General features: G+C 43.6%; 2 protein-coding genes across 2 annotated transcripts in view; both read left to right on the plus strand.

The window, feature by feature from the left end:
• The window catches only part of LOC116395967 (sterile alpha motif domain-containing protein 5), a 119,529-nt gene extending 99,215 nt beyond the window's left edge, over positions 1-20,314 (plus strand). The window contains exons 2-4 of the mRNA XM_031870239.1: positions 9,615-9,743; positions 18,426-18,476; positions 18,561-20,314. Coding sequence (XP_031726099.1) covers positions 9,615-9,743; positions 18,426-18,476; positions 18,561-18,647 — 267 coding nt within the window. The 3' untranslated portion in view covers positions 18,648-20,314. The remainder of the gene's footprint in view (positions 1-9,614; positions 9,744-18,425; positions 18,477-18,560) is intronic.
• The window catches only part of sash1a (SAM and SH3 domain containing 1a), a 30,570-nt gene continuing 29,068 nt past the window's right edge, over positions 18,821-20,322 (plus strand). The window contains exon 1 of the mRNA XM_031870275.1: positions 18,821-18,925. Within this exon, the coding sequence (XP_031726135.1) occupies positions 18,821-18,925 (105 nt within the window). The remainder of the gene's footprint in view (positions 18,926-20,322) is intronic.

Raw genomic sequence — 20,322 nt, forward strand, 5'->3', positions numbered from 1 at the left:
TTTTCATTGCATGTGGTGTTGTGGGCTGTTTTTGGTGAACAGCAGGTGAAGCAGCATTTTAGATTGGCTTGAAACCGCGGAGAAGGGAGCTGTGATTTAAACGGTTTTGTCTTACCTTCTCAGTCAGAGAGACTGAGAAGGTTCTCTCATCCTTCTGGCATCTGTCACAAGATCTGGCAGCTGTTGCTGCTCTGAGAGAATATGCCTCTGACAACAACAGGGAGAATCAGAGACAGTCTCACGACTTCTTCATTACCATAGAGTAGCCTGCTGGTGGAGCATAACAAAGGGCTGATCAGACAGGATAGCTGTGCAATTTCATGCTTGTACATGACGTGTTTCTTTTTATCTTATATATTCAAATGAGATCTGCATAGAGAACATTGCTGTTACATTATATACCAACTGATATATGTGTGTGTGTGTGTGTGTGTGTGTGTGTGTGTGTGTGTGTGTGTGTGTCTGTATGGTAATCCTAAACCAAATTAACTACTTTCAAAAGTCTTACAGTCAAAGTTTCTTGTTATTGTTCAGCATTTCGTCCACATTTATTATGCATCACTTCCTAAAAAACATTTTTTCCCATGCGCTTTTTGTTCATTTTCATACAATTGTGTGGAGAATGTGCTTTGTTCACAGTCCCTATTCAACGCTGGCTCGAGAGAGGTATTGGTGGAAAGCCCTGTCAGCATGAGATAAAAAGTTTTCTGAGCTGTTAAAAAAAAAAAAAACTCCCTTAAATGAACTATACTCTTGTAAATGTATTTCGGAATATAAGCTGCCTCAGCAAAACTATGAAGTGACCATTTAAAACGATCAAAGAAGGCAATGAGGACATAAACATCATCATGGAGGAGGTTTGGGTCACTAATGTCAGTGAGCAGCAGGCATTTGGAATTTAGCACAAGTGTTATGTTCAGGGTTAAAACAAAACCTGTCAACTGGTCAAACTATATAAATAACAAAACGAATAGTGTATTATTGGAATATTAATGATTCGTCCGCGGTTTGAGTTAATTTCTGGCCAGACTGTGCTCCTGACTCGGGACAAGTGTTTTCCCTCTGCTGTAATGGTTTGTTGGGAGGAGTGATTGAGGGAGAGAGAGAATCGGCGGGTGAAGAGAGGGGGAGGCGCAGTGTTTGGAGGATTTGCTATGTGCTCCGGGCGTTCTCTCACTCGATTTTTTAAAAATGGAAATAAGCTTATTGTGTGCTCGCTCTGCAAGTTCACACCGTTTTCTGTCACTCGTCGAGGGATTCCATTAACTTTTCGGAAACTTCTCGCCCACTTGGACGACATCTCCCCCCGCTTTGTGGTTTGGTTTATGCCCCGGCGCACGGATCCTGAGCAGGGAACACCCCGCAAGGAACTTTTCAGACGAACGACCTGTTGTTGGTCCAACACAACTCTAGACCGCGTTACTTTCCTTTTTTTGTGTGTTTAATATATAACTTGAATTCGACGCACGACTTGTTGCGGGAGTTTCGCAAATATGTCGGGACGCCATTCGCGCACTAAACTTCGGATCGTGCAAAGCAATGTCAGAGCATTTCGCCGGTGCGTCAAGGGCAACTTTCTGTAGGAGCAGCCTTGGCACCCACATCTCGGTTGTGTTGCTGGCGATCAGGTTCACTGCCCGCGGGCCTGGGTTCAAGCTTTGCACCAGATTGGGCTGACTGAACACAACACATTCTTCCATCATGGAAGGTGATCAGGGGGCCGGTGCGCCGACCGATGAGCCGACCGATGAGCCCCGGGCAGAGAGCGCTGCTGCGTCCGACAGTTTTTCCCAACTGTGGACGGACGTAATGGGGATGCTGGTAAGTTATTATTATTATTATTTTTTTTTTTTTTTTTTTGTTTTGTTTGTTTTTAGGGTGTCAAAGTTGACACTGATTTGCCGAATGAGCGATTGTGTAGCCAACCAGTTGCCGCATGCAAATTGCGCTTCAACACAGCTCTCAGCCGTGCGTCCTCAATTAAAGGCCGGAGTTTCAAATGCACCAGCGCTACATGCGGTTTAGTTGGAGGCTGCAAGCGACGTATTCACACGCTTGAGTCGGTCGGATCGGAACAGGAATCTAGTGAGAACATGGTATGTTGCAGAGTGAAAGATGAACCCTTCGTGTGTGTTTAGTTTGCTGGTCTGAGCATCGGTGTACTGCCATGCTACATTGTTTACATTGCTGCTCGCTTTCTCCAATGTTGTTGCTCCTCCAGATGAGGAGATGCGTTGTGTCTGTATTGTTGACTGGATGATAACAGTGCCACTCAAAAAAAACTGCAAACGCTGATTATTAGTTATGTTTTGGCTTTCTTGAAGTTCACGTCAAGGTCTCTGAGATCCCACACATACCTCTCTTATCAGGAAACATTCTAACATTTAACAATTTGCTTATTAAGTAATTGGTATGATTTCCCACAGTGTTTCAGAGCCCTTGATCATAAGAGATTTTGAGTGTCCTGTTTTCTTTGTAAACTGCATTATCTCAGTCCAGAGAGAGTCCGACTAACTGTATACTGCATGTTTGTGCCTCACATGCTCTTCACTTTGGAGATGCTGTACATTGTAACAACTCTTTTGTTTGGCTGCCACAGCAGTCTTGATTTTACAGGCCATGGGGGGTCTGATTGATCTGCTGACCAAATGTGTTGCAGTTACTTCCACTCTGTTCAAAGACAAAGGTGTTAATTTGGTTTGGTCTGGCACTGAAGATGTGAATGGTGTGTAAATGCAGGAGTGCGAGTGTGTGTGTGTGTGTGTGTGTGTGTGTGTGTGTGTGCACGTAGGTGGGGGGAGGCGGTCCTGCCCTCTGACACCAGTGGGAGACCTGGCTCCCAGCCAGGCAATTTATCCAGATTTATTGCTCTGGAGGCAAATGTCTGCAAGACTATGTGCTCATGGTTTCCCCTGAGCTGAGACACACGCATGCAAAACAGCAACAAGCTCTTTGAACTCTTTTGTTCTTGACATGTGTCAAATACACCAATCTCCACTGTTTGATGGTCAATCCAGTAACTTAAAACTTTTTAAGTTTCACAGTTTTATAATATGGACACATGCATCCTTCTCTTTGCTAACATCAACGTGGTTGGAGGTCACAAACTAATTGTAGCATTGATTTTAAGTAGCTGACCCACCAGAAGACATAGCACACTCTACTCATTTAAAAATCACTGACTCGGCTTTAGCTGGAACCTTGTTCCACGTACTGTATCACTTTACATGTTTGTGTATTCAATCTTGGGACGGTTTGGATAGTTGTGAACTATACTAAAACTATACTGGAAAGATTAGAAGTGTGAAAGCGTGGAACTTGATCGGTCTTCTTGGCCGCTGACGGCGTCTTTCAAAAGTTCAGCAGGTCAGATCGTCCTACTAGAACTAACTGGTTGACAGCCATGATAATGCATGATTTTCCGTTGGAATGGTCTTTTGGTGATGAGTTTCTTGAGTTGATGGCAGCTTGCAGGCATCATGTATGTAAATATAACAGTGTCTAGTAAAACGTTGTCATTTCCTTGCAGTACTCCTATGCATTTGAATAAGTATACGTGATTGTATTTTCACTGCTTTAAAAATGTATCTTAGATTGATTTATCAATTTATTGACGTAATTAATACAGTAACAATAAAAAAGTCCCAAAAATACAAGCCTCTTAAATTGCCCTTGAGATAATGAGCTTTCTTCCTAACAATGTGCTGCTCGGGCTCCTGTCGTTAAGCACCCTATGACATCCTAAGCACAATGAAAACCCTCTACTTCAAAGTAAAATAGATCTGCTAAATATAACTATTGCCCTATGACTTTCAATGGCTTTTGTTTTGCTTGTGAGCCTATATGGGAATTCAATGGCCTTTTTAATTTGGGTTTGCCCCAAGCCTGTTGACCCAACTTTAACTCACTGTTACAAATGTGTTTGGTCTTGGCTCCCCTCTCGTGAGAACAGGCTTACTTGTACAGATAGACATACATCCTGATAAAGATCTGGTTAACATGCTTATTATACTCCTGCCTGTCGGGGATTACTATACGTTCCAGCACACATGCCAAACTCAAGAACTACTCGGGTAGTATTGCAGATAAGCATTAAAACAGCCAGCGGCAAAGAGTTCAACTACAGAATTTCATCTACATTTGCTCCTCCAAAACACGTTTTCATCGTGTAAACCAAAGGGCACTTCGGTCTGCAGTATGTTTTGAAGGCGGCCTTGTCTTTGAGGCTAATCATACACAGTAGTCAGCCTGTTGCTGAATGTGTTTAATAAGAATACCAAAGTAAGCCAGTGAGTCAAAGGTGGTTTGTGACAGAACGGCGCTGGAGCTATAGCTGTTTTAAGTGGTCGAATGGGGATTTGCTTCTAGTCCCACCCCTCTTCTAGAGACATGAGGGGTTTTATTGAACTTTCTTTATTGAATATTAAATGAGCCACATTAAAACAACCTGACTGGAAACAAAAAATTCAGTTTCAGCAGACATGTTTTGAGTTCTCTGCAATAATCCATTCCTGTTCCTTTTCCATTGCACCTTCTTTGGCAAATGATCCATGAGTCCTAATGGCTGCTTAATTTGTTTTAATGCGTTGAGGAGAGTCGCAATGCAGAGTTTTAAACATGCCTTCACTAAGGGCTAACTTCTAATTGTTCCCCTTCCTAGTCTCGAGGATTTGATAACAAACCTGGAGAGTCAAAAGCTGACAGTCATCCATTATTTCATTTTTGCTCCTCTGAAAGAAACCTCTCATCCCGTTTTTGCTTGAAAGGTTGTCTTTAGCCTCGTGGAAGTCTTGTACTTGCCTGCAGGAAATCCGTCTCTGTTTGAAGAGAGTTTTGTGGCGTTTCACACAGTGTGGGGTGGGAGTTTTTTCCATTTAGAAAACACTGACTATGTACTAGACGGTGCTTCATCTCTAGACCTAAGGATTGGATACTTCGCTCTCGCTCTCGCTCTCGCTCTCGCTCTCGCTCTCTCTCTCTCTCTATTGATTGGATATTGATTGTGTCTGCGAAAACAAATGGTTAGATGAGGTGCTTTCTATGTTCTTCTTCCCACATAGCACTTCATACGGAGTGGCAGCGTATGCTCCAGTCCTTTTCTGCCAAACCGTGGTGAGCTAGGCCACTTTATATCTTTGCCAATCATGTTCTAACACAGTCTATCATAGCCTAATTGTGTCTACTGTGGCCCAGTCCAACTCAGCTCACTTCTCCTTTGCTCCCCCTCCTTGACTGCTGTCATTATTGAGGTCACACAGAGAACTGGCAGGTTTCCTCTGTTGGGATGGTGGAGCACTGATCTGCTCAAACCTGGATATCCTCAGGAAGCCCACTAAAGTGGCTGGGCTTTGCCCCCTGGCCTCACCTTCCTCGACACTCTTCCCCCGTTGGCTCCCGTCACCGACACTACATCTTAGTCAGACTTGGCCAGACCACTGGCTCTATGTTTTGCGTAATTCTCCACTAAAGTGCATCCGATATTTTTCAGAACTCCTGTAGTTTGGTCAACCTGCCGCACCTGTCCTGAGGTTGCATTGCAAGTGGAAGTGATCGTACCACCGAGGTTCAAACATTACATCAGATGCGTGGCTCTACTGTAAACTGTTGTCATTGTTCTTTCCCCGAGAAAAGGGGCAGTCACCAGGCCAGCCTTCTGACAATGGTTAACACCATGTACTCCGCCATTCAACCCAGTCAGGAATGTGAGCCCAAAGGATAGACCAGAACAAGCCTTTGGGCATGTCTTTCTCTATGCTTATAATAAACAAACACATTCTTTGTGAGACTTTGCAACATCTAACGTAATGTATAAAAACCTGAATTGAGCGTAACTTGCTTGCGGGATTAGATGTGTGCCTTGGCAGTGACTCCTAAGCACGCAAGGAGACCTAAGTTATCAGTGCCGTGCATGCTGGCTGTGGAATTTTTTAATAACTTTGCAAGAGATTGCTTTAGTGGAGTGCCATTCAGATGTTATGTTGTGAGGAAATGGTCCTTTCAGCTGGGAACTGCTCATTCTTGGCAATGTGTTTGTTTTAGAATAACAGCTTGAACAGCTTGTACCGAACTAAAAGTATTTACATTGTGAAACGACAAATAAACACTGCAGTGGTTTTTCATGTTGTTGCATCATAAAATGGTGCAAATGATTTCCATTTAAAAAAACGGTATAATACAGGCTACAGAATGGTAAAATGTTTGGAAACTATAATTCCAGTAGGGTGGTAACATATGAAGTATACGTTTTAACACTGTACACAACATTGCATCTTTATTAAAGCGATGCTGCTTTATACTAACTTACTGAAAGTCCCAGGAGACAAGCTTCTGTGCTAGCTGGAATACCGTGGCTAACTGATTAAGCTAGCAGAGGCTACTTAATACTGTTTGCGTTCTCAAGTGTGCTACCATGCTGCCTGTAGTAAGCATGATACATTTGCAGTATATTCCAAACCAAAGCTGAGGATATTTGATTTGTTTTCCATGAGAAAAGGGATAAACTTGATTTTATTATCTTGTATGTCTGGCATGGATGGTAATCATCTCTATTCCTCCAACGCAATCCTGAATGAATATTGTGTAATTCACTTGGTTATGGCTCAGTAGCAACCATATCACACATTGCTGAAATATTTATCCACCGTGGTGCAATGCCACTGATTTGTGTGTTTGATGGTTGGAACAACATGGCAGCCACTAAGTCACAGTTATTGCGTCCGTGTGAACGTCTTCTACATTTCTCAGAACCTTTTCTCTGTTGTGAGTTGAGTTTTTTGAATTCGGTCCAGAAGTGACACGGAACACAGTTTGTTCAGTTGTTGTCTGAAAATTTTCAGCTGCACATTGGGAGTAGCCATCTTGTTCAAGTAGGCTTGTAAAGTAAATGACTCATGCACACTCTTTACTGTAAATACACACAAACTCACTCACAAATTTTTGCTCGGGTGTTGTTTTTTTCTGTATGACTATTGTTGCCATTGTTCCAGTCAAAATTGGGAGTTGGCTGTTACATCAGCTGAGTTGGAATTATTCTCCATTTCAAACATACCTCCATGAAACTAGATGTTTATTATTGTGGTTAATTGGTTTCTGAAATTGTGTTAATTATATTATTACAGTAAGCATTGTTTTTAGGGTTATTAATTAGCACACAGAGACCCATATGATTTCCAGGTTAGGTAAGCTGTGCGGGATTTAATTTCCATCCTTAGAATCTCTTATCAATGCTGATTTATTTTCTCTTTTTCTTCACCCCCAGACTCCAGATGTTTTATTCTCTTCTCACCCCACAGCTGTCCTAGTCAGTATCCCACAAATCATCCCTTGTCTAGCCTCCACTCTCACCCCCCCCCCCCCCCCCCCCCCCCCCGCCCACATTTCCAAACTGGATGTGTGGACCACTGTTAGATCCGTCCATGCTCTTCCACCTACACTCCCACGTTGACAGATTCTCTCTAAAATATCGACTAAACTCTTGCTCATCTGCTGACACCACACACGTTCAATCAAAGATTTACGTTTCTTAACGCGTTCCCTCAGATTCTGCGATTCTCCCTAAAGGAATTTTCACTCTCTACACTTACACTCACGTGCTGTCTCATAGTGGATATGGATATGTACATAACTGAGCATATGCGGTATCACTTTACACGGTGAGGGTCAGCTGTGTCGGACCCCCGTGAGCTCATACTGCTATAGAGTTGGAGGAATTTCAGTTATCCACGCACAACACAGGGTTTGCACACACGTGGATGCATACAGCCAGAGACTCGCATCAATCTAAGAACAGCTAGCATGTGCAGTTTTACAGTCCACAGTTGAGGTTTACATTTAATGCACCTGATGGAGTGGGACCAGAAAAATGGCAAAGCTTGATTAATCAATTCTCGCTATTCTTTAACACTAACGTGAGAAGCCCTCTTTTAATCAACAGTTGGTGTAATCTGAGGACACGGTTTGTTCTTATCTCATGGACGTGGCGAATAGATCAGCACTATTTTGTGACATGTGTATGGTGATTAAAACATCTTGGAGTTCTGTAATGAGAGCTTGCTTTCAATCTTTGCGAGGAATGCTGGGGATAGCATGTGTCTGCTGCTCATGGAGTATTCCCACTGGGAATCTCAGTCATCTCGGACCATATGTCTGGGCCAGAAACAGAATTTCTCAAGCAATGAGACGAGGAGGATGGATCACAGCCGGCCAAGCTGCACTTTGAGACAGAACATGTGTGTTTGTTAGTGATATTGTGTTCCGTGCACAATCACCAAGTGCCGTCACATAACTTTGTCCACTGAGCTGTGTTGTATACGATTGGTTTCCCTGAGTTTGTTTTGGTCCAATGTTTTTGAAATCTCCTGCATGCATGCATGCATGCATGTGAATGCTAATGTGTGTTCAGAGGGGCCTTATGCCCACGTGCGTGTGTTTGTGGCACTCACACTCACAGGGATCCATTCATTTGCGGCCTGGCACCCAGATAGGGAGTCCGGTTGAGAAAGACAGAGACTGAGAGAGACTGTTCGGACCCTGCACAGTGACTCAATGCTAGCTGTCTGCCTGGCACAGATTAGATCAACACTGATGAATATTTAACAGTTTGCCATCACTGCCAGAATGGCCTACATTTTTACCAAAGCAAGAGATGAGTGTCCGTCTTCTCTCCAGCAAGTGCAAAAGAGGTGGCTCTTCTTCAGGGCTTAATTAAAGGATACAATACATTTTTCAGACCCGATGGAGCGTGACTAGTTAGCTGGAGAACTGCATTGAGTACAACCCACCAAACCATACACGAGGACTGACCCCAGCTAACTTCTTGATCTTGCTTCATGGTTGGGTTCACTATTCATATTTCCAAAAGTAACAACAGAGAGTATTCTGTTGTTTAAGGTCTTTACTGTTTGGTGCACAGCTTCCTCCCTAAACACATATTTTCCTACAATGACAGGAACTGCGCTGACCTAAACTACAGCTAACCGGAAGAGTGTGTTTGGTTTGTAGTTAGGTGAATGTCTGAGGAGGTAAAGGGCATCCTTGATTTGAGCCTCGATAAAGATAAAACCCAGGATCAAACCATGGCTGGCAAAAGACACTGAATGGGACTTAATAAGAATCAACTGCCGAAAATATACAGACCTTTTATTGAGTGATATATTTAGATTATTCTGTTTTGGATTGTGTGTGTGTGTAGACAACACATACCTCTCTGTACATGTGTGTTGATGAGTCATGTGTTTCTCTAAAGCCATGCCACTTTACTGAAATGCCTGTAGGAACCTTTTATATGCCACTAATTGTAAGTGTATGTGACAGTGGTTTTCTAAAGCTGTGCTGTAAATGGAGAGGATGGAGGGGGGTGGGCTTGTCACACAGTGTACTATCTTGGTTAGACTTTTTTCCTTTCCTGAAGCACTGGTAGATTGTTAAAGTGATAGAAGCTGCGTGAACGAGTGAATCATTGCATTTACTGTTAGTTTTTGAAGTGATTCATTGAATACCAAATTGTATACATTTGCAAGGACTCTTCTTCCCCGTACAATTACATTATCAGCTTTCCTATTTCGGGATGTGGTATAGTTCCCTAGCTAAACCATGTCGTCTCTTCCTTTCTCCAGGATGGTTCTCTGGGCAACATAGATGACCTAGCCCAGGAGTACTCTGAGTACTACAACACCTGCTTCAGTGACGTCAACGACCGCATGGAGGAGCTACGCAAAAGACGAGTCTCCCAAGAGGTTGACATGGTAAATGCAAACCCACTCGCACACACAAGTAAAAGACAAAAAAACAAAGACTTGCTGACAGTGGTCAGACAAAGCATTTGCATGCTTCCAAAATGCTTTTGATGAATGATCATTTTTCTCGCAAATCCTTTAATATAAGACCCTAAAAATCCCCCTTTTAAAAGTAGTCTCGTAGCTTTACACAGTGAAATTTCCACAGTCTTAGCCAACAACCTAGCAAGGAACAACAGCAGCGGAACAAACATGGATGTGTGCTAAAGTTTAAGACTTTCCCCAAAGGCAGTATGCTTTTTCTGGATGTGAATGCATTTGTGTTCTGGGGGTCCTTTTCACAAGGATGTAGGGTAGTGGGGCACCCCTTTGGTTGCCAAGCTGCACTCAAATGTGTGAAGGAATGTTGCTGGTGCTGCCACAGAGGGCGTAGCTCTGTTCCGCACACTCGCCAGTAGGTCCACAAAAACAAGTGTTGAGCGTTATGCTAACTTCACAATAGCTCTATGATTTGTTCATGGTGAATTTACTTGGTACGAACCTTTAGGAAAAGGTAATTTGTTCTCATTTCTAAAACAAATGTATACCAAAAGTATAGTTCAACAGGAGGCCTCTTCTGCTCGTAGGCAGCCATGGGTTTTGGTTTGGTTAAGCATGGCTCAGATGGATAGCTGATTTATTGTGCTCTTCCTTTTAATGACTCCAGGTAGACATCCTGTTCTCACAGCTTTCATGAGAAGGATTGGGAAGCATAAAAAAATCATAGCTGTGGATACATAGATGATTTTTTTGGTTTGATCGTAGGTTTAAGTTTTCTCTCTGTGTGGCCTTTGTGTGAGTTTACATTAATATGGATTACCTCTGGACATTTTATAGTTTGGGAAGGTTTCATCCTGACGATATAAAACAGGTGAAGAGGAAGCAATCGGGGCAGATTTTGCAGCCCGGGTGTAAGAAGAGAGGAAAAGAGCTGACTGGGCCCTGAGCCTGCAGCCCAAGACAGGAGGAGGATAAGGATGTGAACAGACGAAATGAGGAGGATGAGGGGAATGAAGAGAAGGAGTGGAGAATGGAGCCTGCAGCTGTCCCGCTACTCTGCAATGTTTGGCACCGAAATATAGGAGAAATAAAAAAAAACCATGAAGGAAGGAATATAGGTCAGACAACACCTTATTGAGAGTTCTCAAAAGCGCAGTATGCACCTACGCTATATGGATTGAACTTTTGCCTTGCATTTCAGTGCAGTCCTTTTTCTAAAATTAGGTTTGGGGAATATTCAAGTCTAGAGCAGCCGTTTCTTCACGGAGGGTAAGAGTAGGTTGAGCCAAACTACTTCCTCTCAGGCAATATGACGCCTTACCTGTGAAACTCAAATACATTGTGAAAACACAAGAGGAGATGGATAAGAACGAAAAGCAGAGCATGAGAGACAAAGATGAAGTGAGGAGAAAGCACCGCAGAATGGACACCCAGTCAGAAAGAGAGTAGCAAATAACTCTTGTATCTTGTGAAGTATGTACAGAAATCAGTGGCTGCAAGCAAACGTCATACCCTAACGTGCCTCCCTAAGGACCAATAGCAGACAGTTAAAGAAGGTCGCAATGTCCATCAGCCACGTTAATGGGGAGACATTTAGCAAGTTGCACTCCTCAGGGACTTGCCCTTTGGGGAAAGACTTGTCACTCGTAAAGGGTACAGGATGATGGGTGACTCAATCATGTCCCACACCCTCTCCAGTCATTGTCTTGGTTCTTTTTCCACTCCAAATGAATAGGTCAGTTCTTTTTTTGACGTGGGACCTCTTATCATCTCGCATCTCTTCCAAAGTAACTTTTTGCGACCAAGAAGGTTTGACCTCTCCTGGTCTTCACACTCAACTGACGCAGAGTTCTCTTAAGAAACCAGTAAGAGTGAATCTTGTGTTTTGGATTTTATTGTAATACTGCCGTATTGCCTTGTGTTTGCATATGAAGCGGAGAAATGGTCACAAGTGGTCACTGGAGGGGTATTCTAATGCCAAGGCAGAACTGTCCACTTGTGATTGGATCAACCAAGACACATGTTGATGCCAGGTCTGAACAGGGCCTCAGACTACTAAAGGGGTCAGAAGTCAAGATAAAGGGAGTGCTAGGCAAGGGCAAGCCTGGTGCCATAAGAGTGAAGCCTATAAGGTTAAAGTATGATGAATGTCTAATTCAAAATCTCCATATGTTAACTTTGTCTGGTGAAAACATTTTTGGCAGTTTGATTTTATAAAATTCCCAGAAGAAAGACCCAGTGTCTACAGTTCGACTGTGGTCAGTATGGTGACAACAAAGTGAAAGAAGAAGCCCTCTTATTGACTGTTTCTGTTCTCCAAAACATTTTCAAGTTGAGTCTTGTAGTTGTCTTTGGTTTCTGTTTGGTGGTTTTTTTGCGCCATTCTGGAGAAATGTTCTTGCAACACTAACATTTTTACAAAAATGTGGGGAGCTTAATATTTGTGTTTGTTTTGTACAATGTGTCTGCCAGCTCTTGAGGGGCCCCTGAATTAACAAAGTGGTGGCTGGCTGTTGTGGTAAAACGCTTTTTAGGAGCTGATGAGAGAGGCTCTCTCAGAGATAACTATCGACGTACCCACTTCCGGCCTGGTTCCTGCTGGATTGTTTCACAGCGTCTTCATGTTAGTTTTTTGAGTAGCAGGGACACAAGGGGTTGAATAAACATCCCCCTTTGGGTATGGGACCGATGGATTAGCGCTACCATGCACAGTTTCCCCCAGTGCTCCTATAGACAATGAGCGTTTCGATGGCTCTCACTGGCATGCTGAGTTGTTGATGCACAAGGCTCACTGGTGGAAGAGGAAGTATTGAAAGGGAGCAAAAGAGTTAAGCGACTCTTAACAGAATTTGTTGTTTCAAGTGAAAAATCAGGGCGAAAGTAAAGATTTCAACGACATTTAGAGCCTACTTATTATTTTTATAGCGTTTTGCATTTGTTATATCTGCAATATTTGACCGGAACCACAAACGGAAGATGCAATTTACATAGATGCAATTGATCTTATCAACATACACTGCAGACAGCTATACATTTCAGATCCATCCTTTAAACACACCTGTTTTGGGTAATTGCTGGTGTATTTGCTGTTGAAGGAATAAGTATAGTAGTATATTGTTTTTGTCTCTTCCACCTAAATCAGTGTTCCCTTGCATTTCATTTCCATGACAAGTTTTTGCTGTGTGCTTTGTGCTTTTCAAGTCTTCAAAGTTTTGTAGGAGTGCTTCTTCTTCAAGATGAGCTCTTGGTCTTTTAACGATGTGTTCGGGATGTGTTATTATATCGTTGCCTTTTTTTTTTTTCACCCTAAAGCACTATTTCATTTTGTCCTGCCTGTGGTTAACATGTCAGTCAAAAATGGTATCTAAAAAATCAGGACATGCGGGTCAATACTTTTTTTTTATTTGATCAATAAATAAATCTATGAAGACGAATGCTTTTTATCAGATAGTTTTTCCTTATTGTCTGTTACTGTATCTTGCTTTAGTCTCTTCAACACTGTGTTTGCTACTTATGGTGAAAACATGCCAAAACACGGACATATAGGAGCTAAGGTAAAAGTGTGGAGACTAGTCCTTCGAGTGGATCACTGTGTATACCCGACGGCAGAAAACATCAAACTAGATGTTAGCATATCTCTCAAACCACAGCAGATGATGTACATGAAGTATAAATCAAAATGGATATTTTTGAAATTTGTGGTTGAGGGGCAAAATCTTTTAACACATTTCTACATGCCCTAAACCATAATGAGAAATTGCAACACTGTCTGTGGTAATAATCCTTGAGAGTAATTATAAAGTGGTGGATAAACAAGCAGGCCTTGAAGATTAAACCCTTTGATGCTTTGGTTTAAAAATCCTCACTGTTGACCTTTTTAATTTCAACACTTTTGACGCAACGCCTCAGCTGGTGTCAGATTGATCTGCTTGCCTCAGGATCGCCCTGTAATGTTTTCTAGCTGAGTAGCTTGACAGATGGGGGTCAAGACTTACATACTGACTTGTTTTGTTTTGCCACGAGGCTTGTGTGAAGTTCAGTCGTCAAAGTGGGTCAGTTCCGCCGGGTTAAAACTACAGTGCGGAAGAAAGACAAACTGTCGCAAATTCTGCTGCTTATTTGTCCTTTCTACCTTCAGGCTTTTGCTTAGAAACGCCGCAACTCAACAGCTGCCTCTGTTGCTGTAAGATTTCAAACGATGCTGGCCGAGCTTCGTTATTGCCATAACCCTCGTGGAAAGCAAGTGGTATATATTTGTAATTCATTCTACGATTTCAGCATTGGGATCATGAGACTGTCGTCGGAATTTGTGATAACTCCGGTATTTGTCTTGAAATAGCAAAGCAATGATGATCCTCTGGGCTTAGGAATGCTCCTCACTGTAGAAGCACGCATGCCTGTGCTGCAAGTATGCACGCACATACACTCTCGAGCCTTATGGAAAGGAAGCCGATAGAGGTGTCACCGAGTGTGCGGCAGCTCAGAGTTGGCATATACTGAGGTCAGGAATGAGTGCGTGTAGATCTTCCTGTGAGATCTTCCGATTGAGCCAGTTCCTCAGGCTTTCATTGTGCCGTACTGGTCCCACGACTAATGTGTTTTTGGGTCTGCCGCCGACCTTTCCAGTTGGTGCCCGTCCCTCTACCTAGGCACCTCATTCTCGCCCACCCAGATTTACCCAACCATGCCAGTTGGCGTACCTCCACTATGCCACCTGGTCCCTCTAGTTTTGCCGCATATCCGCTAGTTTTGCCTCTGAGGTTGGCAGCGACTCCACTGTTGGAGCTCGTGCCTGTGGTGGGCTTTGCCGTCCTGTTTGAACTAAAGGGCTGCTATTTAACGCTCATCTGTATTTCTATGCTCTCCCTCTCATTAACGTGGGTATGGTGCTGCTGTGGCAGAGCAGTGTTTAACTGTAGTTTCTGGGTTAATGATGGAAACGCTAGATCCCCTGTCTGCAGACATAGTGATCCTCATTAGCCGGAGCTCTTCACTCGTATGCTCCCTTACTGCTTTCTCTCTCTATTTTTTTTTAACTCATTTCAGTCATGCTTAACCAATCAGGGTCTTGCATTCACATCACACTTGCATGTACACACACACACACACACACACACACAGTGAATTGTGGAAAACAACCCTGTGGCCATCTTTGGGGGAAAACACATGCACATTCACACGCATGGTGTCAATTCGCGGTAAGTAGGGCAGTATCTCAGGCTGATGCTGGTAAGTTCAAGTAAAGGATAGCATGCTCCCTCTGGGAGTATGTTCTCAGATGTAAGTTTCGCACACAGATACTGCATCAATTTGATATTCTCTTTCAGAATCTGTCTCTGTTACGCTGGCAACTTTTTCACCGTTCTCTTTTGCTTCTTCGTTAGCAATGCACTGGTTGCTCTCCACGTTGTGTGACAAAATCATCTCACAAATCTGCAGTTAAAGGCAAATGGGATGTAGTTGTTTTTTTCCAGATCTTCTCCTCAGCTTTTTCACCATCCCACCCACTCCTTCCATGTCAGCGATGGCACGCACAGACAAGGAGTAAAGAGAAGCTGAGGAGTAGCAGGAGGAACAGAGAGCTGCTTTGTGTCTCTGTCTGTGGAAGTGGAGGCGAGTTGAGAGTGTGTAGGTGCTCCTTGGTTTGGGTGTCTGTGTAGGTTTATGTCTGTGGTGTCATGCATCTGGCTTTGTCGGGCTCTGTGTCTGGTTATCCATCGGTGAGCCGGGCATATCTTTTTCTGTCACTGCAGCCCGGAGGAGCCATCAGAGAGGATCTGATGGCAAAAGCAAACCGCCGCTACCTTTTTGTGAAATCATTTGTGACTACGCGTGCATATGAGCACACACCTTGTTCCTTCTTTATGTGGGTTCTTCTGAGTACACCCACATTATTCTGCACCATGCAGTTGTTTGATCAGAGTTGGCTGCCAAAGCTGTGCTTGTTTAAGGGATGTATGTGTTGTTTCTTTGCCTAACACAAGCTCTCCCTCTGTAAGAAAAAACAAAAATCATCACCCTCCCAGATTTCCCCGATGCTGCAATGCAATCAGACAAAACTCTGTGAGTCTGTTTTTTACGGCCTAATAGACAGGTACCTGCTCTCTGACTTATGGGACTCACCGTACTCCCGGGGGAATTGTTTCAGAGCTTTTCCCGACATTTCTTGATTTACTTTCCAAAGAAAAGTCCGGAGCCAGGTCTCTGTCTGCTTGATCACTGTAACAGACAAATAGATGAACAAGGCAAAAAAGACTTAGGACTTGTAGCGTGAAAGTTAAGCCAGCCAGACTGTCTCGCTAACATCTTGACTGTCTGCCTTCAGTTGATTACTGTCGGGGGTAAGTGTAGGGTTCAGGCAAATTTTGAGGGTTTTAGCCACCTCAGCACTTTAGGTCTCCTGCTCTTATGACCGGCAGGCTACAGGCTCTTAAAGAGCTTTAAACAGAAGTTATGTCACTTCAAGTGCTTTTCAGCTATTAGCCACTCGCTGACTCATGCTTGGAGGTTGAGGGTGTGGAAGGATTGTGCCCCCTTGCTCAAAGCCCAGTCAGAGAAGGTCAAACTGAAGTTCACTCTGATTAGGAGGTACGACAGACCAAGTGTAGGAAGTGTAGATTCAGCCTCCTGTGACTGTTATCCTACAATCTAATATTTGGGTGTGGAGATAGAGAATGGTGCGTATTTCTCAGAAACAACTCATTTCCTATCCCTGCTCTCCATTTGGATGACTCCGTATTTAATTTGTCTTTTTTTTGTGGCGACGGCTTGATTCTACTGACATAACCTACGTGGTTGATGTCAACTCTTTTATCCGTTCATAGTTAGTGATCCTCTGGTAAGATAACTACTTGAAATGCCACTTTGGCTGCCAAGCTGAATGACTAGTATTTAAACTCCTATTGTTACGTACAATGTGAGGAAATTCCCCACAACTTTGACTGTAAGCTGCTATGACAGGACGCATTGGCACGTATTCCAGTGGTCTTCAGCCTTGACGAATAACAACACACCTTTAGGAGACAGTTATGGGTTTACCAGGGGACATTTTGTGTTGATTTTTAAGTTTAGCAACATTGGCAGATTATGTACAGAAATAGAAATCGAAAGTAGAAACAGGAACTTGTCTTTGGTTGTGTTTTCGCTGCACCTTGGGATCTGATGGATTTCAGCAATATCGTGGCGTAGACACTTCCTCAAAAAATGGCCCAAAATAAATGAAAGCTTAGAGGTCATCACAAAGAACTGTCCATTACAGAACTTTATACGAAATCATCTTGTTGACTAATCTCCTCTGTAAACTTATTCCCATGCCATTCATAGTCTGCTTAATGTTATCAAGCCTGCCACGTGTATGCATTATTATTTTCACAAATATTTTTCCATTCTCTCATTTTGCCTCATTATATGATCTCAGCATTGAGCAAGTAATACGGGCTACCCTCACAGCTCCTGCCAGGAGGAGTAAAGGCACATTGATAGTAAAGCCACATATTTGTCATTTATGCAACGAGCAAGAAAATGTCCACTAAAAATGAACAATGTTGACATGATGATAACCCCAAGGGCAAGAGATGCAGGCCTTTGAATCCCCGGTCCACATTTTGAAAATCTGGTCACCACCCTTAAGCAAAGTTCTGTTCCTGTGGGGTTTAATAATCCACAGTTCAAGAGCAGCGTGGTAGCATTGGGCGAGTGCGAGTACAGGGAGTTGGATAATCTCTTTCATGAGAGTTCAAAAGCACACAAGAACACAACCAAGAAGCTATGCACTTGACCAATCCCTCAAGGCCCTTCATTGGCTTTAAGTAATCACATGCAGCGGGTTCAGATTGAAGTTACAGACCTGTTCTGATTGTGCAGCCTCTGCATCTGACATCTGTATCTGGATTTGTTATGAGGACACCTGCTTTTGACATATACAAGCACCAGCCTTGTGTAACAGTGAAAACAGCCTGAACTGACATTATGGGCTAGAGAAGCTCAGCAACAGTTTATAAGGAAAGAGAGGTTTGAAATGTTATTTTCCACTGTTTGTGTACAGGACATTCCTTTTGGTAGTCTGGTTATGTTTTCTATACAAGCCAGTTTGCCCTTGTCTGCTGCCATTTCATTTTGTCCAATATGGGATATTGTATTCTAAAAATGTAAGGAAACCCAGCAGGTGTTATCTTGTGGGGAGGGAGGTGCCCACTAGCGTCATTGTAATAGCACTGTGGAATTCATGTCGCCAGTTACGTAGGTGCTTTTGTGATATCTTGTTCCGCGAGGAAAGCCAAGACTTGCCTCGACTACACCACCGCCCGGCGGCATTCACCAACAATCAGAACAAGTACTGCAGGTTTACCTGAGGCTAGACTTGACTTGTTGAGCCGTCAATGGGAGGGTTGTTGGTCTGTCTGTGTGTGCGCACGTGTTCGTGTTTGTTTTCCCTGACGTGCAGGTGTGTCTGACCAAAATACGTCCTTCCCACATGAGGGCATTGTTAAACATGCCATCCACTGTTTCTCTAGTCGACTAACCTGACTTCTCCTTTTGCAGATCTTTTTTCCTTCTTTCTAGTCTTCTCAGTGCTCACAGTTCATATGTTATTAAGTGATTATCCTTTGACACTGACATTTGATCTTCTGTCTCCTCCCTTGTCTTTTTCAGGAGAAACAAGATCCAAGCAGCACATCCCTGCAGCTCCGTTCTGAGATCCAGGTAGGCAGAGACACTATCTGCACTTTCACGCAATCTTTGGCTGAAAAGTCAATCTGACACCTGTCTCCGTCTGTCTGTCCTCAGGAATCATTAGGCTTCAGCAGTGAGGTGTCCACTCCAGAAACAGACAGAAAGTACGTTTTTCTTCTATTCAATCTCTTTCACATGTGACCGGAGCAAGTGTGGAATCATGAACCACGCTTTGATTGAACTGTGTTGTCTGTTGCATGTCAAAACAATGTGCAGCACAGCAGGCAGGCTGTGTCTGGATTGCATCAAACCGTACACGCCTGCACACATAATCACGGATCACACTTAGCCTTTCTGCACGTCCGCAGCTAAAGATGGAGAGCCAAGTGGAAATGCACCCACCTCCATCAGATCTCCATAGATCTCTCACGCGACAGCTCGGACAGAAGGTCTCTGACCTTGCCCGTGGGGGAGTACGGGTCAGTGCCTCAGGTCGAAAATTTAAACCGAGTGTGGTGGCGTGTTAGCGAGTGGTTGTTCAGCTATGGCTAACCTGGGTTGTGTCTTCCCAAATGATTAAATCAATCAGATAAAACATTACCTAATTAATATGAAGATGACAGATTTTAGGTGAGTATAAAGGAAATCAACCCTAGACATCACATATTTGACCCGTAGTCGGTCCCCCAAGCTCCCTTGGTCACATCCCTGCTATGGTTATGAAAGGAAAACCACTGACTGCTTGCTCCGACTGACCTGCTCTGTCTAGTAGCCATTCTCTGTTCTCTGGCCGTCCAGGCTTCCTTCCTGCCTTTGTGTCCAGCAGGGGGAAGGGGAGTGGGGACCGAGAGGGCGATGGCCAAATGATTACAGCAAAAGGAGTGTGAATGAAAGAACAGGATGGAACTTGGTGTGGGTGGGGTTCCTTTTCACTGGTTCCTCCAAGTTGGTCCACAAATTAGCTCTAAATGCTCCGCTGTCAAACAGTGTTAAATTCCCTGCAGTCACACACACACACACATCTAAAGGCATTGGGTTTGTTTGATCTCCGTTCAACCGGAGCTGAGGTCAAGAATATCTTTAAATGTTCTTCACAACAAGATGACTAATGGAGATTTCAATACAGAATAAATTGCCCATTGGTGGTGACCAGAAACATCCTCATTGCATTTGAAGAAGAGATTAAGGGGAGACGAGTGGACGGATAGATTAGTGCATGAATATGGAGCCCCAGTCAAACCCCCACGCCATGTTTGCCAGGGCCAAAGGTTAAACATATCTTAGTGTGACTGAGAAATGATTTCTTTTATCTCTATTGTTTGGTCTTTGTTCGTGGCCATCACCTCTGTGTGACCCCCAGTGGAATTGTCATGGTCACGTGATGACCACGTGCGGCAGAGGAAGCGCATACCACAGACATGGTCTCTTCTCCCATGGCTGTGTATGTTGAACAGACAAATGCTGAGGATGATGGGAACCAGATGCCAAATTTCGAATGACGTCGCTTTGCTGTTCGAGAGAGTCCCAGAAAGAGCCCCTAACTTCTTCCTGTCAGCCTGGTTTCTTTCTGTCCTCTGTGCCTCACATCCCCTTTCTCATAAAGATTCAGACCTTGTCTCAACTTCAGTCTTCAATTAATCTCGTTGTTATGCTCGAGGACAGTCCCCCATCCAAAGTCTCAGAATTTTTTTTCATAATCGATCCCTCTGCCTGCTCTCCTCCTCTCACCCACCCCAGCTCTGTTCTCTCTTGCATTGCCTATTGTCCACTTTCCGCTGTGGTGAGTAGGTTTCAGGTAGAGTGATTTATCATGTGCAGGCAGAGTGATAGACAAGCCCCCTCAATTCCTCACGACACATTCATCACAGCCTCACAC

The sequence above is a fragment of the Anarrhichthys ocellatus genome, unplaced genomic scaffold (genome assembly GCF_004355925.1).
Source record: "Anarrhichthys ocellatus isolate YVR2014 unplaced genomic scaffold, GSC_Weel_1.0 scaffold52, whole genome shotgun sequence".
Classification (NCBI taxonomy): Eukaryota; Metazoa; Chordata; class Actinopteri; order Perciformes; family Anarhichadidae; genus Anarrhichthys; species Anarrhichthys ocellatus.